General features: G+C 49.3%; 1 protein-coding gene across 2 annotated transcripts; it reads left to right on the forward strand.

The window, feature by feature from the left end:
* Positions 1 to 5,480: 5,480 nt before the first annotated feature.
* Positions 5,481 to 18,213, forward strand: ZAP70 (zeta-chain (TCR) associated protein kinase 70kDa). Of its 2 annotated transcripts, none has more exons than XM_004686143.1 (12): positions 5,481 to 5,882; positions 6,460 to 6,620; positions 13,106 to 13,244; positions 13,339 to 13,426; positions 13,503 to 13,549; positions 13,745 to 13,796; positions 14,902 to 15,091; positions 15,610 to 15,816; positions 16,220 to 16,412; positions 16,504 to 16,644; positions 16,741 to 16,853; positions 18,090 to 18,213. In XM_004686143.1, the coding sequence occupies exons 1-12, from the start codon at positions 5,481 to 5,483 to the stop codon at positions 18,211 to 18,213; spliced, it is 1,857 nt and encodes a 618-aa protein (XP_004686200.1). The 2 variants fall into 2 exon arrangements, with proteins under 2 accessions (XP_004686200.1, XP_004686201.1); XM_004686144.1 differs by having other exon boundaries at positions 13,339 to 13,420.
* Positions 18,214 to 27,958: the final 9,745 nt, after the last annotated feature.

Here is a 27,958-nt window from a genome sequence, read left to right on the forward strand (position 1 = left end):
CCGGTGGGCACTGTGGAGCAATTAGGAGGAGGAGACATTGCGGGGACCTGAAGCATTTGGCTTGGAGAAGTGGGTGGGTGCTATTCCAGCCGCAGGGAACAGCAGGGCAAAGGCTCCATGGGCCGGCCTCTGCTCTCCCACTCTGGCTATTGGAGGATGCTTCCAGGCCCACTCCACTCCCCTTTGTTAAGGAAGCCCATCTCCCCTCACCCCTCCTCAGACTGACGCCAGGATTGCAGAGGTGTCTCCCCTCCGTCACCGGAGGCTAGGATGCATAGCTTTCCAGGTCCTAGTGTCACCAGCTTCCGCACACTGAAAACATTTATTGGGTACCTAGTAAGCCCAATAAACAGTATAGACAATTTCTACTGTCAGTACTTACATTCTGTACAAAGACATATGTCAATAAGCTGATAGCTGTATTACCTCCTCAATGGTGAAGAAACAAGCTGGCTCAAGGATCGAGACAGGGAGAGATAATTTTAGTGTGGGACCAGGGAAGTCCTCTTGGAGGAGGTGACATTGAGGTAGAGGTCTGAAAGAAGCAAGAGAGACTGGGATCAGAGCATCTGGGTGCAGGGAAAGAATTGCAAAGGCCCTGATGTCGGAGCACACCTGATTTGTTCAAGTGAGCTGAACAAATAACATCAGGAGTGAGTGAGGCAGGAGGCGGTGGGCATGCTGTGCAGTCCCTTGGGTGCTGCGAGGATGTGGGAGCTCTGAGGGCTGTAAGCATGGGTGTCCAAGTCCTGGACTCAGCGCTCTGGGAGCCCCCAGAACTGCCAGAGCCCCCCAGTGTCCTCTCATCTCCCCAAGTTCTCTAAGCCTTCCAGTCCCCATTTTCCAGACAGGGTCTGGTGAGCTTAACTCACTGCCCAGGAACCACACCCCTTCTACACAGTAGATCCATGATTCTAGAATTCACCAGGTCAAGAAACATACAAAGGCACCTACCGCTATCCACGGTGCAATGCTAACTACTGTGCTTTACAGTGTAACCAAGTGGCATTTTGGCTCAGATGAATGCTTGTGTGACAAAGGGTGCCACCATGGCCTACAGACTAAGGCGTAGGAATGTGACTTCAGGGGGACTATGGTAAGGTGGCGGATTGGCAGTCAGTGAGGTGAGGCTTCGATGCTGAGGGGCACACTTAGGTGGGGTGTTTCTGGTGTTTTGCTGAGGGTACAGTGTGGTTCCAAGCTTGTGCACTCCTGCCAGATTCAGGTGGATCAGCTGAGTTCCTCTGCCGCTCAGCTGCCTCAGTCTCTCCTTTGTGCTCTCTTCATAGGTATTTAATTAAGGCTTTTTGTGCTCAGAAAATGTGGTGTGGAACATAGGTGTGGGGGATTAAGCAAAGCAAAGCCTTCTTCCATGCAGGTCTTCCCAGAACCTGTAAGGTGCTAATATGTTCTCCACAGCTCCTGGAGATTTGATCCTTTTTTCTGTTGAAGTATGTTTGGGGTATCAGGTCTCTCGGCAGTGATACTATTTAACCCTGCCTTTACCCAAAGAGGAGCCTGAATGGTGGCATTTCAGGCAAATCCCTCTGGCCAATGATGAAAGGCTTCTTCCTCCTCCTCAGGGCCTGGGTGGGCAGAGAGACTGAAGCTCGTGCTCAAGGTCTCTGTGGACTGCAAACTCTGGAAAGGCCAAATTAGGATCTCTGAACTCCCAATACACTCACAAGTTCAAGGGGAGGTGGGTGGGGTCACGCAGGCAGGACTGGGGTAGGGGAGTCTCATTTCCTGGGAAGACCACGGAGTCAGGCGGAAATGTCCGATTCTTCTGTCCATTCTAGGGCCACCCGGGACATACGGGGTGGGCCGGATCCTCTGAAAGCTGTTATTTCTGTTGCCATGATGGGCAGTGAGACAGGGAGGTTGGGCAAAACTGAGAAGGCACAGGGACACCCCCAGTTCTGGTGCACCTTGGCCTCATGTCTGAGGTGGCCAATCCTGGCTATGGCCTGGACCCGGGCTGAAGGGCCAGCTCTCCCCACCCCCACTTCTGCACTATCACGCCTCTGGCTACTCGGGCTGCACCTGTGGCCACCGCGGGGGAGGAGCCTCGCAAACTGTGTTGCCGACAGTTTCCTGCCACAGCTTCCTGCCTCTGAGGCTGGCTTCACTTCCCCCACCCTCCCCGTGGTCCCTGGACAAGCCCCTACCTTGCTAACTTGTCCTGTGTCCTGAGACTCTGGGGGAGAAGCTGGAGGAGTATGTGACTGGATTTGGGAAGGCGGAGGCGGAGAAGGTTGACCTAGTGCAGAGCACTGAGTGGGTGAAAGCACAGATTTGAAGGAAGACTGACAGCACCACCCAGCTGGAGTATGAGTCAATGAAGTAGGCAGCAGGGAGCCGCAGTGGGGATTTTGAGCAAGGAAGGTCTGGGGAAGAATAGTCTAGAAGCTACTAGCAGATCCTAGACTCAGCTCATGTAGAAAACAGACTGTGGGATTCAGCCAGCCACAGGCACCCACCCTGTGAATTGGGGCAGAATCTCAGGTTTTATTAATAGAAGCAGTGGGTGGAGATCAAGCGAGGTGATGCCAGCACAGACCGACCTCGAGAGAGAGCTGGACTAGACGGGGCGGCCATAGACACACAGTCCATGTAGGGCAGGCGCTGGGGAATGAACGGAAGTCAGAGAGGGAGGAATCCAGCAAGGAACTGATAACCTGAGGTTCAAGCAAGAGTAGGTGTCCTTCACTGGCGTCCATCGCTCCGGAGACCCAGTACTGGGGGTGCTATATGCCCGCGGGTTCCCATCCTACACTGGTGATATATTAGTGAGCCCTGCTCTCCTCCTCCTCCAGCCACCACCTCACACCCTTCAAGGCAGGGCAACCTGGGCAGGAAAGGGCTGGAGGAAAGGGCTGAAGAGAAGAAAGTATAGTTTTCACACAATAACATCTACCACTTTGGTGAATTCTGTGAGATTTGACAAATGCATATAGCTGAGAAGCTATCATCTTAATCAAGAAATAAACAATTCCTTCCCTCCCCTGTCGGGGCCGGGCCTACGGCCGAGGCACCGTCCTCCATTACAAGATGGCGCTGGGACGCCTGCCAAGCCTAGAATGCCGCATGATCGCAGGAGAGCCGCCAGGGAGGAAATAAGCACCATTGGACACCATTAGGCTGGGGGTAGGAGGGCACTGCTGATTTGCTAATCCGTGCACCTGATAGAGTCTGATTGGGCTCCGGGAGATATAAATACGCTGCGCAACAAGAAAGAAGAGGGGAGTCTGCTTGATAACAACCAGGGCGTCTTGTCGTTTCTGCAGGTCGGGAACGACACTCCCCCAATTCCTTCATACCGTTTCATAGCCAACCCTGCCCGCTTGACCCCCAGCCGCTGGCAACCACTGACACCTTCTCCGTTGTGACAGGTGTAAAGGGAACTATATAGTCTGCAGCCTTCCAAATGAACGCGTGCTGGTTAAGGCGCGTTCACAGGGCTGTGCTAAAGGGTTGTGCCACCAGGGAGGGCCCCCTCCCAGTCTGCCTTCTTTTACTCAGCACTATGCATATCAGCGTTTCATTCCATTTTATTGCTATGGAGCATTCCAGTGCAGGGTGGACCAAGGGTTAGCCATCTGTTGCGAAGCAGTTGTTTCCAAATTTTGGCAGTTAAGTATCGAGGGATTATAAAGCCCCTGTGCAGGATGTTATGGGAATGCAAGTTTCCTTTTCTTTAGGGTGAGCTAAGCTAGGATCCCTCCCACAGGTCATAGAATGGTGACTGGTGTCTCTAGGTGGGGACACAGGTGCAGTCCGCTGAATGATGACCTGCCTGAAGCTGTTGGGACGCCCATGGCCCCCCTCAAGCCTGGTCCTCCCAGTCCTGGCGTCAGAAACATCCAGCTCGTGAGAATGCAGATCTGGCCCCTCCAGCTGTCCTCAGCCAGATCTCACCTGCTGCCCATCCAGTTTCTTCCTGTCCTTCCCAGTGCCCATCCTTGGAAACTGGACACTGGGGCACTGGGCCACCAGGGAAGGCAGCCTTTCTTAACAACAAATGCTTTCTCTGTGCTCTTTGATTAAATTTGTTTGACTCAGGAGGGTTCCTGGGGATACTTCCTCAAAACAAATCTATGCCAGGATGACCTTGCTGGGCCCACCTTAGAGAAATAACTAGACACTGTCCAGGAGAGATAACATTTTCAACATTATGTAAAAACTTACAAATATATAGGAAAATGGGAAGAATTCTTTATATACCCACAAAGGACCCCAGAGCCTACAATAAATGTTTTGCTAAAGTCACGATAGTTATATACAGTCACTCCTCATGAATCGTGGAATCTCTCTTTGCCAGTTTGACTACTTGCTAAAATTTATTTATGGCGCAAACATGAGCAGTATTTTCTCTGTCACCTGAGGACATACACAGACAGAGCAAGACATTTGAGCCAACGGGTGTGCACTTTCCTGCAGGGGTTGAACAAGGACACACTCCACCTTCTTATTTCGGCCCTTATACTGTAAACAGCCGTACTTCTTGTGATCTATTTGGTGCCATATTTTGTGCTATTTTGCTGATTGCACTGTTTAACTAACCCCCGGGGCTGTGCTGACCTGCGGCCTGGTGTTCCTGAGCATGGGAAGCCTGTGAGGTGCTTTACAGAGAAGACGCCTGTTAGATAGGCTTAAAGTGCAGTGCCATTGCCGGCTGCGGGTTCCATGCGATTCAGCCAAACACGTACAGTCAGGTGTCTATAAACACAGCACACACAGCAAGTTTATATACTGAACGTCTGGCAAAAAGCTGTGACCAGAGACTCAAAGAACTTTTAACCTGTTTTTCCCTCCAGCCTTTGCACCTGTGTGCATTCTGAAACGTTAGCGCTTCCTCCTCTGTCAGTTGTCTGCACACTGCCCGCTCCTCAGAAAGGTGACCCACCTCGACTAGTGACCTCATAGAACTGGCTTCACGGTGGCCTCTTCTTCTCTTGCTGTCACTCTGCTTCCTTTATAACAGCGACTTAGCAGAGTTGCTCAGCGGAAGCTGCTGGACCCATAACAGCGACTTTAATCTGTAATTATTACTTTTGTTTTCCCTCTTGTTTATTGTCTTTCCCCCTCAAACCATACCTGTTTTATTCATCCGTCTCTCCAGCATCAGCAAGAATTCAATATCGGCATGAGAAATCAATCAGTAGTTCCAGGCGCTGGCTGTGTAGGCCAGTGGGGGTGCCTGGGCGCTCCACATCAGGGTTCTGAGAAGTCAGAGGAGGGTGGGGGCTCCCGCACCTCAGCCCAGCAGGCTGGGGCTCCTCACTGAGTTGACTGTGCCACCAAGGAGGCTGGCAGACCCAGGGGTGTGGCGTGGATGCCCTTCAGTGTGGGGGCTCTCTCACTATCTCTGCACCAATGAGCATGGTTCAGGAAGGGAAGGCGAGGCCCTGACGCACCCCCAAACACCCTGTAAACCCACAGGGCACCGAGAAGCTCAGCGAGCGCATCCTGCGTGGGCGATGCCGGACCCCGCTGCGCACCTGCCCTTCTTCTATGGCAGCATCTCGCGCGCTGAGGCCGAGGAGCACCTGAAGCTGGCGGGCATGGCAGACGGGCTCTTCCTGCTGCGCCAGTGCCTGCGCTCGCTGGGCGGCTACGTGCTGTCGCTGGTACACGACGTGCGCTTCCACCACTTCTCCATCGAGCGCCAGCTCAACGGCACCTATGCCATCGCGGGCGGGAAGGCTCACTGCGGCCCAGCCGAGCTCTGCGAGTTCTACTCGCGAGACCCCGACGGGCTGCCCTGCAACCTGCGCAAACCCTGCAACCGGCCGTCGGGGATGGAGCCGCAGGCTGGCGTCTTTGACAACCTCCGCGACGCCATGGTTCGCGACTACGTGCGCCAGACCTGGAAGCTGGAGGTGAGACAATTGCGGGAGACAGGCACAGGCCTGGTAACCACGGGGGCAGTGGGGACTCGGGAAGTGAAGCGTGGCCGGGGAGAGTGGTGGCCTTTGACCTTCTGGCTTAGGGGTGCTTGTGGGGTTGGGAGCTGAAGGAGAGGGATCTTGGGGGGGGAGGGGCGGTTCTCTGACGCAGGGCTTGAGCAACACTGACCCTGCAGTCTGTGCTTGAAGGGAAGGTGGAGGTGTGACTGGGGCTGGAGACTACACTAAGCCATGCACTATGCCAGATCTTCAAATGGAGACAAACTTGGGGCTGGGGGCCCCAGGGAGGAACAGACAAGTGTGTGTGTGTGGGGGGGGGGGGACTTGGGGTATAGCCCTGCCTGCACTGAGCCTAGGTGTATTGGACAGGGACCATGGAGATGGGAGTCTGGCAGGAAATGGTGCCCTCAACAGCCTGAAGACCTCACCCCTGGTGTTCCTGGGTGGGGCAGGGGTCTCCTGGGGAGGGTCTTGGAGTGGAAAAGGTGCCTTCTTGTGGCCCTGGCTGGGTGATACTTAAGTCTCCTCTTCCCCCCATCCCCTTCCGTAGGGTGAGGCCCTGGAACAGGCCATCATCAGTCAGGCCCCCCAGGTGGAGAAGCTCATTGCCACAACCGCCCATGAGCGGATGCCCTGGTACCATAACAGCCTTTCAAGGGAGGAGGCTGAGCGCAAACTTTACTCGGGTTCCCAGACCGACGGCAAGTTCCTGTACGTGAGGTTTGGGGCCTGGGGCTTTGGGGTGGTCAGACTGGGGCTTGTTGGCCAGAATTGCAGAGGTGGATTGCACAGGGTGGGGGAGGACACTGTTCTGTGTGCAGGTGGGCTGTGAAGGGTGAGCCTGAGCTCACATGTGCTAGTGTGTTGGGTGCTTCTGAGTGTGCAAGGGACCTGCTACATGGGAAAGCAACAGCAGTGGTCAGGACTCCAGAACTGAAATGCTTGAGCTGGAATTCCACTTCTGCTCTTTATCTGCAGTGGACTCGGTGAGTAGCTGGACTTGACTGCCTTGATTTCTTCTTCATTCAACAGATATTTGCTGAGTATCTATGGGTCAGGCACTGTCTTAGGCATTGGGGCTATGTCAGTGAGACTCCTAGCCAAACAGGATGAATCCATGAAATGCAGACTCCGTCAGGTGATGGGAAGTGCTCTGTGTGTACCAGGTTGCACATTTCAGTTAGGAAGCCTCTCGGAGAAGTGGCTTTTGAGGAAAGAATTGGAGGTGAGAAGTGAGCTATGCAGCTCTCCAGCAGGAGGGTCTTTCTGGAAAAGCAAGTGAAGGGAGGCAGGTGGTTGGCATGTTCCAGAGACAGCAAAGGGGCCCGAGTGCTTGGAGTGAGTGAGTGTTGGATGGGAGGCGACTGGCTTTTAGCTTGAATGAGGTAGGAGCCCTGGAAGTGTGTTGAAGCAGTACTTTCCAGCTGTCCTGTGGGGGACACTATTAGAACAGGAGCTCCTGAGTGACTATGTGTCAAGCAAAAGTATATAGTCTCAGGCATATACCCCAGTCGCACTAACTGTTAGCTCTTATTACTTGTGGGTGAACGTGTGTGTCTCTGCTCATGGCTGAGCCGCAGCTGAACCATGTGACTGTGCTTGTTATTGTAAAGCAGTCTTTCCAAAACTATTTAAAAAAAAAACCCTGCTGGGTGTTTGAAAGTTCTGCTGGGGCAGCTGCTTTCTGGTCTGGGCCATGGTTCCTTTATATGGCAGATGTTACCCAGATATCAGCTAAGATCAGTGTGGAGATATAGAGAAACTTGGTGCCTGCCTCTTTTGTATGTCCTTAGGAAGTCCAGAGCCCTTCCCATGAGTGCTGCGAATTTCCAGGGGACTCCCTTCTCATGGTTGCTCCTTGACCTGAGTTGCTGCCTAACTGAATGCTCGCTGTCACTCTCCTCCCCTAAAGCAATCCCTTCTCATGGGGCTAGCCCATCTGGCTAACCCTCTCCTTGATCTCCCGCACTCACGCGAGGTCTGCTCATGCCCTGTGAGATGCAGCTCCCAAATTCTGCTGTTAGCTGGTAAAATGATTTTTTTTCACCCTGCCAAACGTATTTAGGCTGTAAATCAGAGTGAACTTTCCAAAGCTTCTGAGGGAACTCTTGAATGCATGTTATCATTAATGCTCAGCTGCAATGATGACATTTGAATAACTAGTGAGAGGACTGTTGTCTCCAACAAGGTAAACTTTACTTTGCATCTGTATCAGCTTTTGCTACCTAACAAACAGAGCCAAATCTACTTGTTCAAAACAACAAAGTTTATCACTTCTCATGATGCTGTGAGTCAACTGAAGAGTTGTGGCTTGGGTCAGCTGGCTGGGACTGAATAGGTTGGAATGGCCACGCTCATGTCTTTGGCTCTTGGCTCAGTGTCACTTGGGTTACGGGTGTGCGTGGCCACAGTACTGTCATCACACAGCAGGTTGGAGCCTGGGCTTCTCCACGTGGAATTGGTTGGAGGGTTCCCCGAAACAGGCAACAATGGCAAGTTGCAACACACAAGCGCTTTTCAAGTCTCTGCTTTTGTAACGCTTCTGATGTACTGTCAGCTAAAGCAAGTCGTGTGGCTAAGACCAGAGTCACCGTCGGGAAGGCGGTGTCCAAGGGAGAAGAAACGAGGCAGTCGTTCTGGCAAATGGCCTCTTATGGGCTTGCTACAGGTACTCGTAGGAAGGTGACGGACATCTTGAACTTCAGTGTTTGGGGTTATCTTTCTTTCTCTTTGGACTGTAAATTTGAGGTCAGAGCATGTGTCTGGTACTTCCACCGGGCTCCGTCACTGCTGACAGGTACTTGTCCAGATGCTACCCACCTTCGTGCAGATGCTGCACACTCCCTCTTGAGTGTGATACTTGCTGAGACATAGCCAGCATTTGGTCACATAGTCGCACACATTCCCCTCTCACTTACTCTCGCAAGTGGAACTGGATGCCCGAATGTCTGCGCCCAGCCATTCTCTCTAAGCCCAGCCCCTTGAAAGGGTTCTTTCTCTTTGTCCATGTTTTCCCCTTCAGGAAGTATAATTTCATCTTTCTTTGTTATCACAGTCTCGATTTCCTCCTCTGATTTCATCTCAAGTCCCTAATTCATCTTTTTATTTCCCAGTCTCACCTTGCAGTCTCAGTCTTTGCCTTTCCTCTGTCTTTGTTTTTCTTTCCTCTTCTCTCCTCCTGTCTTGCCTTCCATTCACATTCCCATACAGATGATGATTCCACTCATCTTGTGGATTAATACTTTCCCCCAGATTCCCTAAGCCATCTTGCAAGTATGAAAGGGCTCTGGGGTGCAAGATTCTGAGCCTCTACTGCAGCCAGCTTTCAATTTTTTTCATGTCTTAAATCCCTATGGAAGGCGTTGTTTCACTGAGGCAAATTTGTAGACTTTTTGCATTAATAACCCAGAGTTTGTACAAGCTTAGAGTTGACTAGTCTGTTGAGGTAAGAGAATCTCAGGGGCAACAACTTTGAGCAACTGTGCGTGCTTTGGATGCTTGGTTGGTTTCAAAGACACAGAGGATCAGCGCTGACTGTGAGAGGTTGAGGCTGAGCGAGCTATGATCAGGGTTTGGTACAGAGGTTGAGGCTGGCACTGAAGTTAGAAGCAGTTGGAGCAGTGATGTTGAGTTACGGCGATTCATGCTGGGGAAATATCAAGAGACTAGGAAGAGCCACAGTGAGGCAGGCTCCTGGAGAATCAGGCAAGGCAGGCCAAGACAGCAGCCATTGTGGATTCTTCTTGTGGTTCCTTTAGTTCAATAAATATTTTTTCAATATGCAGTTCGGTCTGAAGGTCAAAGCTGTAGACATAGAACCTTGCATGGGGCAGGAGAGAGAGGACTCCTTGTAGATCACCATGCCTGGGACGGGTCTAGAACTGTTCTGGTTTTGAGACAAGGGAGCAGGTTTGATAATAAGACATGCTGCTCAGGCCTGCAGTTTGGAGCAGGCCCCTGGTTACCTGTGGCCACAGTGCAGAGGGGCTGGACTAGTGATGTTGGATAGCGGGTAGAATTGTCCCTAGTGATGTTGGCTGCAAAACTTGATTTATTTACACATAATTTCAGCATGACTGATTCAACTTGAAAAAAATCTCAACCCCTGGAAAGGACCTTAAATAGCATATTCAGTGTTTCTTAATGTTTTTGATGACAGACTCCTTTGGGTTTTTTACTGAAGCTAAATTCCTCTCTCAACTCCCCAGAACTTACGTGCCCCAGAGATATTGCATGCCATTGTATCAGATCATGGTTGATGCTGAAACTCATGCTAGGTGCTCTTTTCAGGCAAAGAAACCCCAATTTAGTTTATTTATCTCATTTTGCATGTATGGAAATGGAGGTACACAGGGCTAAGAGACTTGTTCAGGATTGCACAGGTAATCTCTAGCAGATGGGCTCTGACTTAAGTAGCAATAAACTACAAGTTAAAAATGTATTTGAATCCTTATTCTGTCCCTGGACATTGAGCTCACTCACATGGCTGCAGATTAGGCAAGAGATGAAATTTCCTTATGCCTCAGTTTCTGCATCTGTACTAATAATTGTATCTATCTGTGAAGAATGGTATGAAGATTAAAGACAAATATGCAAAGAATTTAGAGCCAATATCTTCAACGGTAGCTCTTATTTTTGGTTACCATTATCAGAGTCTGCACATTTTTTTAAAAATGGAGACACAAGTTGATTTCTTAGCTTAAGTTCAAGTCTGAACTGCAAGGACACAGAACTACCATCACCCAGTGGTTTTTGGTAAATATAGAAGAATTTGTGGTATTAAAGTACATATGGGGAATCACATGTATCTTTGCTTATGTGGCTTTTAATTAAGAATGAGTGACTGCCTTTTACAAAAAGATTTATTTATTTGTGCATACAGAACTGGGGTACAGGCCAGAGGTGCAGGGGTGGTGAGAAGCTTCACCAGAGACAGAGTGGGGAGCAGAACAGGCAGATCAATGAAGTACACTGCTGAGGGCAGCAGCGGGCCAGACAGAGAATTCTGCAGCTTCACGTGGGTCACCTCCCCACCAGGGATCAAATTAGGGCTGAAGTGGCTGCGAATAGCTTCACAGTGCTGTTTATTAACCAGCTGTGCCAACAGGGAGGGCCCGAATGACTGCCTTTCATGTCTCACCTGTCTTTTCCCAAAGAAGAGGTGTCGGTTAGTCTTTACTATAACAAAACACCCTAAAATGTCATGGCTTCAACGAACAGTCATTTATCACCCCCCGCCCCCCTTAAGCAATGGGTTGGAGATTGGACCAACCTCAGCCGAGAGGTTCTTCTGCTAGTTTTTTTACGTTCACTCATGAGACTGCAGTCCACTGGAGGGTCAGCTGAAAATAGATGACCTAGCAGTTGGCAAGCCGGGGTGCCTCTGTTTTCCACGTGAGGTCTTCAACAGGTTAGCACAGACTATTTCTCCTGGTGCTCGAAGGGTTGCCAGGAGTGACTTGTGTGTCATGTTTGCTAATGTCTTCTGGGCCAAAGCAAGTCACATAGTCAAGCCCTGCTTTAGGAGAAACAGAAACAGACTTTTTCTATCGATGGAAAAACTGTCTAATATTGTGGCTTTTCTTTCTTTTTCTTCTTCACTATTCACACACACATTTGCTGGTGAATGACTGGGTGTTGAGTTTCTGTTGTCACTTCAAAACTTAAGTGTTCACCTTAGGAGGTGTCTTCACTCCTCAGCAGGAGAAGCAGCAGTCAGAGACGGTCACCTCTAGGCTAGCCACGAGCCTGTGCGTGGAAGTGCTTTTCTTTCGGTGGGACATTCGTGTTTCTTAGTTGGCTGTGGCGTGGTCTTCTTTTCTCTTCGGCACTTCCCCACAGCCGCTCGTTGGTTTCCAATTTCTCCAGATATCGATGGTTGTAGGCAAGGCTGGGAACATCGGCCATCACTGCATTGTTTCCTGGGGAAACGCCTAGCTGAGAAGTCGTTCACGGCTCCAGCCTGTGCCTCACTCAGGTTTTGTCATGGCCACTTAGGAGTATCTCTAGGTCCTTTGTGCCTAATGAAGGGCCTGGTTGCACGGTGGGCCTCTATCTGCCATGTTCACCATTGTACCTCTGCTCTCCTAAGTGTGCCCACGCTGTGGCCCATACTTAGGAAGTATTTGTCCAGTGATGATGTCTGTGGGCTGGGCCATGTCCTATTCGGGAGTTTACCCCTCCAAGGGTGTCCTCTGCAGGCCGTCCCAGTGGCATTGTCTGCTGGCCACTGCTAGCCAGCTCTTCTGTAACTCAGTGCAACCCTTAGATTTGGTCAGTTGCCATAGGGCCCCTCCCCCAACTGCTCTCATCCCTTCATTAGAAATCCATACATAATTTGAACCTTGTGCCAGAGGCTCCAAATACAACTGTCTTGCCTGGTTTCACCACAGGGTTGGGCTGCAGCGGCTGGCTCTAGATGTGTGTGTGTTTATGTGCCGCTGGTGGTGGATCTGATCAGGTTGGTGTGTGTATGCATATGTGTGGCCTGATCTGTTCCTACAGCACAAAGTTACCATCTTTGAGGGGCACAAGTCCCATTCATATTTTGGCAAACTCTCCAAAGAGGACAATCAGGGGTTCCTTCTGCTAAAGGCTAATCTGTTATGAGGATGAGGTGATTCTGATTTGTACACAGTTTCTGGGAGCTTACCTTTGTTGCGTTTCATGTAGAAATTAATTAGCTTCCCAAAAGAATGTTCTTCAATCTACCTGTGTAGACACGTGTGTCCCTGGGAGTGGCTCTAGCAATCTCCCACAGAGCCAAATATCCCTTGATCGATGACCTTGCGGACACCCCAACAACCAAATGTTCCCCCTGCCCAGTGACCAAGTGTTTCCCTTAGCAAACTGACTATTCGGCCATGGAGGACCAGGTGTCCACTGCCGATGGCCAAATGTATCCCCTTGGATGTCAGGTGTCCAGCTGGGAGTGGCAGTGTCAGGTACACAGTGACCTGTCCTCTCTGTGGACAGCTATGTCTCTGTGAACATGGTCATTCTCCCGTTGGCTCCCCTGGAAATCTGGAGGATGACTAGGGCCTGATCCCACCGCCCCCCTCTCATCTCTGTATTTCTTTGTGAAGTTATGTGGTACAGAGTCCTAGGGTATGTATGCAGGAATTGGGGTATAGGAGGGGTACCACAGGAAGGGCCAGCTCATTGCAGGGGTGACATCCCCTTCTTGTCCCCACCAGGCTGAGGCCCCGAAAGGAACAGGGCACGTATGCACTGTCCCTGATCTATGGGAAAACTGTGTATCACTACCTGATCAGCCAGGACAAGGCGGGCAAGTACTGCATCCCCGAGGGGACTAAATTTGACACACTCTGGCAGGTAAGCTGCCCATCTCCCCTGCTGTGGGAGAGAGGCTGTGGTGGGGTGCTCAGGATCTTGGGGGAGAGCCAGGCCCTGACCCCTCTCCCTGCAGCTGGTAGAGTACCTGAAGCTGAAGGCTGATGGGCTCGTCTACTGCCTCAGAGAGCCCTGCCCCAATGCCACTGCCAGCGCCAGCACAGGTGAGTGGGTTAGTGGGCATGGGGTGAGCAGGAGACCCCCTCCCCCACCCTCTCACTGTCCTTTTTGCTCTCCCAGAGGCCGCTGCTCCCACACTCCCAGCCCACCCATCCACATTCTCCCACGTGAGTAGGCTGGCATCTCAGAGTTGGGCCCCAAGGTTGGTGGGTGGGCAGTGGTCCTGTTTCCAGGGTGAGGCTGCACTGGAGTTGGAACAGAAGAGTGTCCCCAGTACTGCCCCTCAGAGAAGATGGGGATCATGAGAGGGTCGGTGCCCCCAACTTGGGCCTGCTCACCCGTGGTGACTGTGTGACCTTTAGATTCAGAGACGGATCGACACCCTCAACTCAGATGGATACACGCCTGAGCCAGGTGAGCTGACAGCAGTTGAGTGTGGGGGCCTGTCTGAGGTGGGAGCAAGGTCCCTGGCTGCATTCCAGGGTGGGGTGGGGTGTGGGCCAGGCCTGCCCCGTGCACACTCTTCTCTGCTCATGCCTGCCTGTGTGCATGTACATGGGGTGCTTGCTGACTCACAATCTACCTGTATAGACACGTGTGTCCCTGGGAGTGGCTCTAGCTATCTCCCACAGAGCCAAATATCCCTTGATCGATGACCTTGCGGACACTCCGACAACCAAATGTTCCCCCTACCCAGTGACCAAGTGTTTCCCCTAGCAAACTGACTCCCTGGGCACAGACATACCTGTTAAGCATCTGTATGTGTCAGGCATACTCCCAGCGTGTGTATTTATGAACCCATCGAACCCACCTAACGGGCCATGGGAAATTGTTATGATTATTCTCATTTATGGATAAGAAAGGAAGGACAAGTAGCTTTCTAAGGCCCTAGAAAGTGCTGGAGTGGGATCTGAACCCAAGCAGTGGGCTCCAGAGCCATGCTTCTGCTGCAGATGCTCATGTGTGTGCCGAGAGGCCAGACTGTCCATGGTGTGCACAGGGGACGAGTGTGGTTGCGTGTGTGCTTACCTTCAGAGCCCTTGTAAATCTGGCTAGTGCTGCCCACACCGACACGCCAGACACCAGCACATGCCAGTGTACACATCTGCACAGATGCACACACACTCCAGCGGGCACACTCTGGCTACTCTGGCAGACATGCCTTTGGGCCTCCAGCACGAAGAGGGACATGGGTGGGCGTGAACGAGGGTGCAAGTGCATGTGCATACAGGGACAGCCACATGTGAGCACATGCGAGCCAGGGCCCCTGGGTACACATGCACACGGATGCACACACCTTTAGTGTCCACTTGGGAGTGTCTTCCCAGTGCACTTATGGATGGGACCAGGAATACACGCAAGTATACACACATCTGAACACACATGTACACACGTGCCTCTGTATGCTGGACAATGCATCCCTGTCCAGGCATGTGCCTGTAGGCTGCCAGGCTGCCCTGTGCTCCCCAACTCCTCTCCCTCCTCCTCACTCTGGGGGCCCATCTGTGTGTGTGCCCAGCACGCCTAGCATCTGGGAAAGCTCGGCCGATGCCCATGGACACCAGCGTGTATGAGAGCCCCTACAGTGACCCTGAGGAACTCAAGGACAAGAAGCTCTTCCTGAAGCGTGAGAATCTCCTGATGGCTGACATTGAACTTGGCTCCGGCAACTTTGGTTCAGTGCGCCAAGGCGTCTACCGCATGCGCAAGTAGGATCGCCCCTGCCTAGGTGGGAGGGACGCGGTGGTGGGGAGCAGAGGAGGCGCGCCCTCGCTAGGCCTTGGGGGTTGCAGTCAGGATATCCCATCAGTTTGTTTGGGAACAGCTCCTGGGACAGCCTGCAGGTGGGTTTCCTAGAATAGCTATAGGCAATGCTTGCAAGGAAGGAGCCAACAGCCGGGCGAGGGAGAGACTGGGCTGGGCTGCAGTTGCCACAGCAGCCAGGGGAGCTACAGAGGGACCCCCCCTGTGCCGCTGCATGGGCCGGTCATTTGGTTCAGGTTACCCCTACAAAGGGTACAACTTCGAGGCAGTTTTTTTCCGTGAGGAACTGAGCTCTGAGCTGCCTGAGCCAACACTTCTAACAGCCAGGGGGAGGAATAAGGCCTTGACCTTGAAAAGAGTCTAACTACAGGGGTTTTGCTCTTAAAGTCCTGAGAGAAGAGGCAGACTGGGAGGCACGAGGGGTCTGGGAGGGCCCGGGCACGTCATGCATGTGTTTGTGCAGGAAGCAGATCGACGTGGCTATCAAGGTATTGAAACAAAGCACGGAGAAGGCAGACAAGGATGAGATGATGCGTGAGGCACAGATCATGCACCAGCTGGACAACCCCTACATTGTGCGACTTATCGGCGTCTGCCAGGCCGAGGCTCTCATGCTGGTCATGGAGATGGCAGGCGGTGGACCCCTGCACAAGTTCCTGCTTGGAAAGAAGTGAGCCCCGGGCAGGCTGGGGCCTGGTCCTGCCCACTCACACCTATATCCACCACCCATGAGTGCACTCAGTTTTGCAAGCCCACCCCTTCCACACTCTGACACTCATCCTCACATCCGCAACATGGAGCTGTTAATTGCGCCGATGGTGGAGCCTGAGCTCTGGCCGGATGTATAAGTTTGGGAATTGTGCGTGATATTTAAAGCCTTGAGACTGGATGAGAGTAGAGGCTGTTGCCTTTTTGTTTTAATCCTTGCCTCCCCAGCCTCATTGCTGGCACACAGCAGGTGCTAAATAAGCATCTGTTGGACACATGCTCACCTGGGACAGAGAAGTAGATTTTGCCCCTTGGGAACTTGGGTTGTCCCTTCCCAGTGAACCCCACCTTTCCTGGCACCACAGGGAGGAGATTCCCTTCAGCAATGTGGCAGAGTTGATGCACCAGGTTTCCATGGGGATGAAGTACCTGGAGGAAAAGAACTTCGTGCACCGTGACCTGGCTGCCCGCAATGTCTTGCTGGTCAACCGGCACTACGCCAAGATTAGTGACTTTGGCCTCTCCAAGGCCCTGGGTGCTGATGACAGCTACTACACTGTGAGCCCCCATCTGCAGGGTGCCCAGATGAATGGGGTTGGTGGGTGGAAGGTCCCTGAACCCTCCCTCAGCAGTACTTCCAACTCCCCAGGCCCGCTCAGCAGGGAAGTGGCCACTCAAGTGGTATGCCCCCGAGTGCATCAACTTTCGCAAGTTCTCTAGCCGCAGTGACGTCTGGAGCTATGGAGTCACCATGTGGGAGGCCTTCTCCTATGGCCAGAAACCCTACAAGGTAGGTGTGGGTAGAGGGGGGTGGATGGCTGGGCAGGAAGAGGGTAAGGGTGAGGGCCCTGGTTACTCACATGTGCACTTATTTCTGCTTGAGCAGAAGATGAAGGGACCTGAGGTCATGGCCTTCATTGAGCAGGGCAAGAGGATGGAGTGCCCACCAGAGTGTCCACCCGAAATGTACGAGCTCATGAGCGACTGCTGGACCTACAAGTGAGTGCGGGTGGGCAGAAGGGGACCTGCTGACCCTCGCCTGGGACAGGAGTTCTTGGTAACAAATTGTCATTCCAACTTAACGCTACCTGGTGTTATTCCACTCACACTCACCTTGTTCTTGAGCTTTCCAACATGTATTTGGAAACCTTTATTCCACGTGCACCCATGCTTTGACCCTCCAGTGCCCCCACTGGACCAACATCCCCACACCTGACCTGTGGACACCCAGTGCTCCAGTATCTGAAACCTCTGCCCCCCACCAGCCAACGCTAGACACATCACACATGAATCTTACAATACTTAAGCCAGTTTGCTCTCTACTGCCCAACAGATGATGCCAGTACTGAGGATATGGGCTAATCTCCAGTATCTAATTTCTTAGTCCACCACCAGCTAACACTCAACACCTAATTACCTAGATAGGCAACAGTGACACATCCAAACATTCAATATTTTCAAAACCCTACCTCTGGTTGAAGCCCAATGACCAATAGTGGACACCCCAACTCCTTAAACTACAGGCAACATGCACCCAAATAAGCAATTATCCTACATGGCCATTCCAACAATTGATATCTTTCCTGCCTCCATATCTACTGGTCAGTATCTGTGATATTGCACCAAAACACCTATAAGCTTTAATAAGTAAATATCACTATATTTGTGACATATAAGTAATAAATGATCAGTTCCTCCTTACCCCAACCTGTATCACTCCCACCTCCATCAGGAAACACTTAGTACACCAACACCCTGATACCTAGGGTCTACCACCTTGCACCCCCACACAATACGTGGATCTTCCATGCATAGCACCACCAGTAGTATGAGAACCCCAGTCTCCGCTGGTTCAGCCCACCCTCAGTATGAGAACCCGTTTGATGATGGTCAGAGTACTTGTACCTAGGTGAGCCCTCACCTAGCCACAAGTACCCTGGTTCTTATTATAGTCAGTCACCACCCCAGCCTAAGCCTAAATGAATTCCGTCCCCTCAGTCCTCACCAAACGCTTGATAGATGTTTTCCCAACATCCCGTACATCAGCAGCAATTCCATGAGGTGGGATAGCAACACTAGAGTTCCAGCACATTCACTCCCAAGAGATCTCTCTGTTATCAGATTCCCCCCACCACACACAGCCCCACTGATTTTTAGGCCCCACGCATGTCCACCCTGATGCTGAAGTTGGGTTCTGGGGTGTGGTCAGTGGCCTTGATCTACCACAACCCACAGGTGGGAGGATCGCCCAGACTTTGTGACCGTGGAGCAGCGCATACGGACCTACTACTACAGCTTGGCGAGCAAGGTTGAGGGCCCCCCGGGGTGTGGAAAAGGGACTGAGGCTGCTTGTGCCTGAGCTTCAGCCCGCCGGGGGCTCTTGGGCCTCTACACCCCAGCCCTTTCTCCTGCACACTCAGGCCTGGCCCAGGACCTCTGTCTGGAAGGGTACTCCTTGCCTGGCTACTTGTTCTGTCTGGTTAGAGGGGAGAAATGGGTGGTGTAGCCTGGTCCTGGCCTGGTGTTCACTGGGGGACTCTGAGGTGAGGGGGTGCTACTTACAACGAGGACCCTTTTTCCTCTGGGCCCTGAAGGGCAAGCCGCCGGGAATCTTCAGGTTTCAAGTCCTTGATCATTGGAATAAACTCAGCTTTTCTCTTGCTTGAGATGCCTCATCTTTTCTGGGGAAAAGATGGGGCCAAGAAATGGGGTTGGGTCACTGGAAGGGGTCAGTGAGAATGCCTGAAAGCAGTTTTTCTTTTGTGGGCCTGGACATGATCCCCAGGATTGGAGGGCTGGGTTTCTCACACCTCCACCCTGGGGACTTGTTTATAGAAATTAGGGGGCTATGGCAGAGTGGGGAAATTGAGGCAGGCTGAGTGGGGGGCAGGGGCTGTGTGCACTGTGATCTCAGTGTCCCCACTCCTGTGAGTTGCATGAGAGGGATGCCCCCACGCTGGTGGCATGTTAGCACCACTTGGACAGATTTTAATAGAAGCCTATCCCTCCTCCCATCTCTCCCTCCCCAGGGGAAATATGCTAGAGGATTTTAAAGTCTCTTCAGGTGATCCTATTACCCAGTGTCTGACCTTCCTCCCTGTGACCATAGTTTTCAAAGCTAGATATTTTGCAGGCTCATCTCTCAGGTGTATGTATTAAAAGTTGGGGTGACTGGGCCCTCCCTGGTGGCGCAGCGGGTTAAAGCACAGCACAAAGAAGCTTAAGCCACTTCCACATGAGTTTGATCCCCGCCTGCCCCGGAGGGGACCACATGGCGTGGCAGACCTCTCCTGACCCGCCCGCTGCTCCCCTCAGCAGTGTACTTCGTCAATCTGCCTGTTCTGCTCCCTGCTCTGTCTCTGGTGAATCCTCTTACCCTCCGCATCTCCAGCCTGTACCCCAGTTCTGTACGAATAAATAAATAAATCTTTAAAAAAAAAAAGTCAGTCTTGGCCCTCCCTGGTGGCGCAGCGGGTTAAAGCACAGCACTGAGAAGCTAAAGCCACTTCCGCATGAGTTCGATTCCCGCCTGCCCCGGAGGAGACCACATGGCGTGGCAGACCTCTCCTGACCCGCCCGCTGCTCCCCTCAGCAGTGTACTTCGTCAATCTGCCTGTTCTGCTCCCCACTCTGTCTCTGGTGAATCCTCTCACCCTCCGCATCTCCAGCCTGTACCCCAATTCTGTACGAATAAATAAATAAATCTTAAAAAAAGTTGGGGTGACTAATTGACCTTTCTCAGGAGGACAGCCCTGGATGTTGAATACCTTTTGGATATGGATCAAAGGGATGAAGACGGCAGGATTATGGCTAGATGGTGTGTCTGCCTCTTCTACTTGCTTTGATGTTCTCTCCCCCCGCCCCCCACCATTTGTCCAATATGTGGGAGTTGCTCAGTGAGTTTGTGGTTGTGTTTTTCTCCCAGAGGAAGTTATTCCATATGGAGTTGTATATTTGGTGTATCCATGGGAGGAGGTGAGCTCAGGACCGTCCTCCATTTCCATCTTGAACCAGAACTTCTGTGGTACTCCTTTAAGAGAGCTTTTATTTGCTTTGTCTTCAGATATAAATTCTTTTAGTTTGGAGGGGGGGGACTTCATGAAGTAGTTGCGACTGTGTCAGCGCTTCAGGCTGTTTCGCCTGTGTGCTTGCTGAGAGCATGTGCCCTGGATCTTATGTATTAGGGCCCCTGTCCTAGTCCCAGCTTTGTTGGGTGGGTGGGGGCTTCAGCTCTGGTCTCTGGGCACCTCTGCTCTTGGCCCTTGTTCCTGTTAGCGTCTTGCTATTATTTCTGAGTGTTTTAATTTCGGATAGGCAGTTTCAGCAGGTGCTTGGTTTTCTATCTTGAATTGAAATGAAATTTTATTATCTGTAAACATTTCACAAGTGAGGAAGTGGAAGCTTATCGAGGCAGCATGACGTGCTCAGCCACATACATGGGAGGGACAATTATGATCTCGCTAACCCCTCTCCACTCCTCCGCTTTTGGTTGTCGGGGTGCTGATCTTGTCTCTGATTAATTGCCAGCTCTGTGTTCTATAGACACTTATTTTCTCTGTGAGCTGGGGAGACTGATCTTTCCCTTCAGATATGCTGAATAAACTCAAAATTGTGTCCTTGACAGGACAAATGAATAAAGCGGCAAGGTTTAACTTTCACAGGTGTGGCCTCTGGAGTCTGTTGGACAGGCAGGACATTTAACCTCTTGGGGCCTCAATTTTCTCATCTGCGAAATAAGAATTGCACTTACTTCTCTGGATGTAAAAGGGTGAGGCAAGAAAATGTACATAGTAGGTGCTAAATAAATATTAGTCCCCTCCATGGTGGAAGTCAGACTCGGGGATTGGAGGGGTGGGGACTGTGACAGCTGAAGCATCATATTCTTGAAGGGTTTTGGGAGTCAGAGGGAGGAGAGGTTCTCCTTGAACCCAAAAAGAGAATAAAATATTGCAATAAGGATCGAGAGAAGGCAGGTTTTTACTCCATGTAGGGAAGTGATCGGAACTCATGCAATCAGGAGGAGTTGACTTTAGGGAGAATGATCTCCCTGGCACTCAAAGGGACCAAAAAGAGCCCAGAAATGAACCCAAATGTCAATGGCCAATTGATTTTTGATAAATGTGTGCGATCCACTGATTGGGAGATGAATAGTCTCTTCAACTAATGGTGCCAAGAAACTGGATTTTCACATGCAACTTTCTAACTTTCACATGTAATTAGATTTCTTTCTCATACTATATACAAAATTTACAGAAAATGGATCAAAGAGTGCTAAAACCAGAAAACTCTTAGAGAAAGAAAATAGTGGTAACTCTTCAATGCCTTGTGTTTGGCAATAGGACTCTCAAGATATAAGGTACAAAAGAAAAGTTGACTGAACTTCATCAAAAAACCCAAAACTTCTGTGCATAAAAGATATGACTACAAAAGTGAAAAGACAATCTACAGAATGAGCAAAATATTTTCAAACCATAAATCTGATAAGGATTTAACATGCAGAATACATCAAGAGCCCCTTAGCTTGACTAAAAAGAAAACTCATTTAAAAACTGGAGAGAGGACATGAATAGACACTTTTCCAAAGAAGATATAAAAATTGTCAATAAGGACATGAGAGGACGCTCATCATGATTAGCTTAAGGGAAATGCAAGTCAAAACCACAGTGAGGTATGCCTTTACATTTACAGGGTGGTGTCATAAAAAAAAAAAAAACCCTCACAAAATGATAGCAAGTGTTGGCGAGGATGTGGGGAAGTTGGAGCCCTCATATAGCTAGTAAGTCATAGGCCTAAAAATGGCCAAGTTGGAAAATTTTGTGTTATGTGCGTTTTATCATCATTTAAAAATAAACTTAAAAAACCACAGTTGAAAAGAAAATAAGACAGTTACTAATTGAAGTCCAGTCAGGATCAAGATAAAGTGGTTTCCTTCCTAGTGGTGTTTATCCTCACCACAATCATGTTTGTGAGCGCTGTTTTTAAAGTTTCAGTTTGAGCAAGGACGCAAGCAGAACATTCAGAGGAGATTATGGTCATGGGGGGATTTTGCTGCCGTAAACCAAGTGGCCTGATAGTTGGGGAACTGCAAAGTGTGGGGCTGATGCTGCAAAGTGTGGGGTTGGGGGGGTTGATGATGAGTAGGGAAACACACATCTGAGGATCAAAACTTTGAGCATGAAATGTTATGCTGACTGTTAAGGTGCCAGAGGTTACATGGAGGAGGGTGATAGGGAGACGCAGTTTCTCTCTGTTGAGATCAAGCCAGAGGCGATGTCTCAGTCCCTAGCAGAAAGTTGCCATGTCTGTGTATAATAAGGGAGAATCCAAACTCATGACCAGGCCTGTCCCTAATTCACAAGTAGAGGGTGAAGGAAGCAGCATGAAGGGATAACTATCCATTGTGCTCAGAGTGGACTCAAACTCCACACTATTGTTCCAGAAAGCACTTCCTTGAAATCACTGTGTTGGGACAGTGTTTGTAATGAAAGACTAACTGCTCACTGCACTGGGCAAGTTTTTAAGTAGGTTTTGTGTGATCAGAAGAGACTTGTTTTGTCTTTTAATGTTATATATGTTTCTTCTTTCTCTCTGTAATGTAATTTTGTTTATCTTCTTGTTTGGGTGTGTGCCAGGAGGGGAGCATCTAAGAAAGAAACTTGTGAATAATCAATCTATTCTGTCTTGATTTTTGCCTTGAACTGGCTTGCTAAACTGCAGGAGTATTGTTAGCTGTGAAGCAGAAATATCAGTGTCTTTTACAATTAAAGATTATATTGGGGCCTGCGCAGTGGGTTAGAGCACAGCACTGAGAAGCTAAAGCCACTTCCGCATGAGTTCGATCCCCGCCTGCCCCGGAGGAGACCACATAGCATGGCAGACCTCTCCTGACCTGCGCGCTGCTCCCCTCAGCAGTGTGCTTCGTCAGTCGGCCTGTTCTGTCTTTGGTGAATCCTCTCACTGCCCCTGCACCCCTGGCCTGTACCCCAGATTTGCATAAGCAAATAAATCTTAAAAAAAGAAAATTATATTGAGCTGACTCTTGTGACTCAGCTCCTTGGGCTGTTTGTAGCACCCTGCACATGTTCCGGGTCTGTAGTTCTTTTCCTTCCATTGTATCATCTGCTATAAAGTAGTTCACTGGTATTTCTTAGAAAGTCCTCCATGAAAAGTTTATCCAGTGTAAACTTGTCAAGATCCATGCCATCTAAAAGTTATTCTTGACTTTGTTTTGATAAAATGTACTTAGTAGCACTATAAGGCCAATTTTTAATTTCAGAGAATAACAGAAAGATAGGAAAGTCTCCCAATATTTGGAAATTAAACAGCAGACTTCTACATAGTCCATGCCAAAGAAGTGTCATGAGAAAGATTAAAGATACTTTAGAGCTAAAAGAAAATGAAAATCTAACTAAAATTTTTTGAGATGCAGTAAAAGCAGCATTTAGCAAACATTTTGTAACATTAAATGCATATGTTAGAGAAGAATGAGATTCAAATTCCGTAATCTAAGTGTCTACTTTAGGAAACTAGAAAAAGAACAGTTTAAGCTTAAAACAAGTAGCTGAGAAGAAAGGATAATAAAAATCAGTAAAATTGAAAACAAGAAACAATAGAGAAAAACGCCAAAGCCAAAACTGGAAAAATATCAATAAAGTTGATAATTGAAAATTGACCCAGGCTGAACAAGAGAAAGTGAAATAAGGGAAGGCACACTTTCTAGCATCTGATACAGCCGGAGGTTCTGATTGCTGATGAAAAGGACAACAGGCAGCACCTCTGGGCCCACACATTTGATAACTTAGATGGAAAGGACCGTTCATTGAAAGAAGCAAACCACCAAACTCACACAGAAGATAAAGATCATCTGAACTGGCTTATGTAATAGAAAAAAATATGGGGGGCGGGGGTGGGGTGAGAGAAGGAGTTGAAGCAGGAGGAGAAGAGAGAAAGAACAAAAATATCAGCACCAGATGGTTTTACTGTTGAATTGCTCCAAACATTTAAGAATAAAATGATACAAATTCTCCACAATTTCTTCCATAGATTCAGAGGAAACACTTCCAAACTCATTCTAGGAAGTCAACATTAGTACCTAAGTAAGGTAAAGGCATTATAAGAAAAGAAACTATAGAGCAATATTTCTCAAGTGATCTTTTCAAATTGACTCTCATAATGAACTAAACAAAATACCCCATGATATACAGGTATGCTTCAACAACTGAAAATTAATCAGTGTTCTCTACCACATCAATAGACTAAAGAATAAAAACCACATCATCATATCAACTAATGCAGAAAATGTTTTGACAAAATCCAAAACCTATTCATGATAAAACCTCAGCAAACTGGCAAACGAGGGACATTTCCTCAACTTGATGCAGACAATCTAAAAAACTCCCAATGCTAACATGGAACTTAACGGTGAAAAGGTGAGGTGTTCTCTCATCACTTTTGTTCAATAATATACTGGAAGTTCTTCTAACAAATGAGATAAAACAAGAAATGGAAATAAAAAAACCTTCATAGTGAGAAGGAAGAAATAAGATGACCTTCATTCACAAGGACATGACCATCTATGCAGAAATCCAGAGGAACAAGAAACTTGTCTGGGAAGGTGGCCTGACCCTCAGATGTTAATGTGGCAGCAGAAAGTTGGCCTCATTACTCACACTGAAGATGCTGGTCTGGGCAGCAGCTTCATCAGGTGTGTGTGGATGGGCTGGGGGCAGGATTTGTCAAAGCAGGACTCACACTTTCTCTTCTCTTTCAATGGTGCATGTCCCACCTCAAGCACACTGCATTTCAACAGTCATTTCCTGTGGCAGGTGACAGGGATCCTGGTAAAGATTGAGCAGTTCTACTTCATCTAGAATTGTGAAGTGATTCACCTGTCCCAGGGGGACATCCTGTTGCAAATTCCAGTGGATAGTGTCCCCCACCCCCCACCTTGTTGTGATGGGGCTTGGGCTTCCTAGCAACACAGCACATTGATCCCCTGAGAATTGGGGTGACGGTCATCTCTTATGATTTTCATACCTTGTGGTGTTGGTGTTTTGGCACAAGTCACAAGGCTGGCACATGGGCCAAGATGTTTTTCCCAAACTGTTAGAATTTCTAACATTCCCTTCTTTCTTTTTATCAGTCCTGCTGCCTGCAGCTTATAGGGGAGATGGAACCGCCATACAACACCATGTTTCTTTGCCCATACTTGCATATTGTGATCTTTAAAATTAGAACCCCCCCCATCACTGTCTGCTTGATAAAGATATCTGTGCCAAGAGTCTCTAATGCCCTAATGGGGGCAGCCTGTTTTGCATGTTGACAAGGAAGCTTGGGTTAGTTCAGATGCAGTGTCCACACAAATCAAGGTATTTCCTCTTGCCAAAGACATTTTTTGGGGTGGCAGATTTTGGTTTCCTATATGTATTTTACTTGGGGCTCATACACCCAGCAAAGAACACGCTCATTAAGTTTGGTTGCAGAACACGACGTTGGGGGAGAGCATGAGGATGAGGAGGAGACAGAGCTCAGGAAGTGAGATTTCACTGGGGAGGCCATTGCATGGAGACCAGGAAACTGCTTCTCAGCAGAGACCACTGGCTCACAGAGAACCACACGCAGCCCTGCAGGGAACCTCTGTCCTTGGACCTGGGACATGGAGAGACTGAGTCACAGGGACTGGAGCAGGGGACTGAGCTCCGGGCTTCAGTGTCAATCTTTATTTTTCCAGAGTTTTTATTCCCATCTTCTCAGCTTTAGACAATACAGAAAGCATTCTAAACACAACATAAATTTAACATTTCACCATAGACCTTATTTTGACCTTTTGCCAACCACCTGTGAAAGCTCTGTGTGGCATTAAATCATGCAGGTAGGACTCGTGATTAAGAAAGTTACACGTCATCAAACTAAAGCATGCATTGTAAAAATAAGGATCAAAGTTATACATTGCAGAGTTTTTCAAGGAACATTGGCCACCTCTGCCCACACCAGGAAGGACATGCCTTGTGTCCAGGTGATGTGTCTGGGGAGAACCAAGAGTTTGCTCAAGGTTCATCCCGGGAGGTCTGGCTGATGGTCACGTAACCTTGAGGCCCCCGTTTTGGAGTCCTGTTTACGTGAGTGTGCTCAGCGCTGGGGTCATCGTGATCTCTCCATATTCCGCAGGGGCACCTGGCCGTGACTCTATTGTTTCTCCACACCTGTACTTGCTCCTGTCACAGTGCCATGTATCCCTACATCTACAGATGCAGGAGGTAGTGGGAAATGCAATGGACATGAAAGCTACTGGCCAATCCCTGCAGTATGAGTCAAGATTCCTTAACAAGGCAAAATAGCAAGAAAGGAATGTTCAAAGATTTTATAATGGGAGGCAGCAACTGGGAAAGTTAAACTTACTTCATGTTGTTACTCCAGTGAGCTGAGACTAACTGGTAGTGCTTCTTGACCACCTGGTCTGACCAAGGACAATATAATTCACAGTAGGAAATAACCCCTAACTGGCCAGCCCATCCCTCATGGAGATGAGCCTGACAGCCCCCTAGACTGCGAAGCCAGCACGTAGGATTCAGAGCTTACTCTCTGCTCCCTAAACCTCTGGGCGCCCTGAGACAGGCTGCCTGGCATTTGCAGGCTCCTTACCCTGCCAGCTTCCATGCAGAATGCCTTCTTTTTCACGGAGCCAGAGAAGGAAGGCTGTTAGTAAGTGAGAGAGGTTTCCAGATGAGCAGTGGGGAAGTGACAGCAGACTCTGGTTTGTTCATTGAGAGAGTCCAGATAGTTAAAGAGATTGTGGTATATATACTCAGTGAAGTACTACTCGGCTATTGAAGAAGGTGAAACCACACTTGTGTAACAACATGGACGCAACTAGCGGTGATTACGGTCAGAGAAGTAAATCAGAAAGTGAAAGATCATTGTCCAGTGGATTCACTCATTGGTGGAATACAACAAACCAGAGAAAATAACTGGAAAGACACTATGAAAAGTATGTGGTTATGGAAGGTGAGGGGGAGAGAGGAAGGGGGAAGGGTCACGTGGGAGGGTACTGGCACTGGAACTTTGGGGGCTAGAGAAGCGTGATTAAGTCAGTGTGGAGCTGTATTCCCCAATCCACACTTATGTCAATAAAAGGTAAAGCAGCGTGGCAGTTCCTTAAAAGTTAAACACACAGGTACCATGCGACCCAGCTCTTACACGCCTAGGTGTTATCCGAGAGAACTGAAAACATGTTCACACAAAGCTTTTAGAAGAATATTTATGCAGCAGCATAGCTTATAATGACCAAGAAGTGGAAACAAAACAATTATCCATCCACTGATGTATGAATAAATAAAATGTGACCTACTCATTCCATGGAGTATTATTCAGCTGTCCAGAGGGATGGGGCAGTGATACATGTTACAACGTTCATTAACGTTGACTCTGTAGAAAGGAAGCCAGGCCCCAAAGGCCACCTAGCATATGATTCCATTTATAGGAGGGGCTAAGTGCAGGCTAAGCCTAAGATGAGTGTGGCAGGGGTTAGTGACAGACAATGGGTTTGGGTATTTTTGAGAGGGAGATAGTGATAAAATGTTCTGGAATCAGATTGTGGCGATGGTTGCGTAACACTGTGAATATCCAAAAAACCACTCAATCGTATACACTTCAGATGGGTAAAATGGAGGCTTTTACCTCAAGAAGGAAAAAGGGTTCAGTATAGAGCAGATGCCCCACAGACTGTTGGCTGCAGCCTCACATTTGCCGGCCTGTGCTGGACCACTTGCTGAGACGTTTGTTGTGATGGTGTTGGCAATACTCTGGACAGGTCCTCGCTGATGCTTGTCATGCACACAATTGTCTATTAGTTCTGCTGTCTTGAAGACAAGGTCCTAGAATCTAAAGATCAGGTATTGAAAACATCCAGGGAAAAAAGTCCAAATTGGTGGGTGGCCTGTTATGGATTTTCCTGCATTCTTTACTTCTCCGTGATGAACGGGATCTACTCTCTCTGAGTGGTGATTTGATGGTTTCTTGGTGCAGGGCAATGCAGTTAGGAACATTTGTCTATAAGGGTGATGATGTGGATAATCTTCACACAGTCACGGGGGGTGGGTGGGGGT

This window comes from Condylura cristata, unplaced genomic scaffold, assembly GCF_000260355.1.
Source record: "Condylura cristata isolate star-nosed mole 26May11 unplaced genomic scaffold, ConCri1.0 scaffold00020, whole genome shotgun sequence".
NCBI lineage: Eukaryota > Metazoa > Chordata > Mammalia > Eulipotyphla > Talpidae > Condylura > Condylura cristata.

Coding starts and splice junctions, on each gene's coding strand:
- ZAP70 (XM_004686143.1), top strand. CDS start 5,481: ATGCCGGACCCCGCTGCGCACCTGCCCTTCTTCTATGGCAGCATCTCG. Junction 15,092..15,609: donor GGCGTCTACCGCATGCGCAA/GTAGGATCGCCC, acceptor GTGTTTGTGCAG/GAAGCAGATCGACGTGGCTA. Junction 16,854..18,089: donor AGCGACTGCTGGACCTACAA/GTGAGTGCGGGT, acceptor CACAACCCACAG/GTGGGAGGATCGCCCAGACT.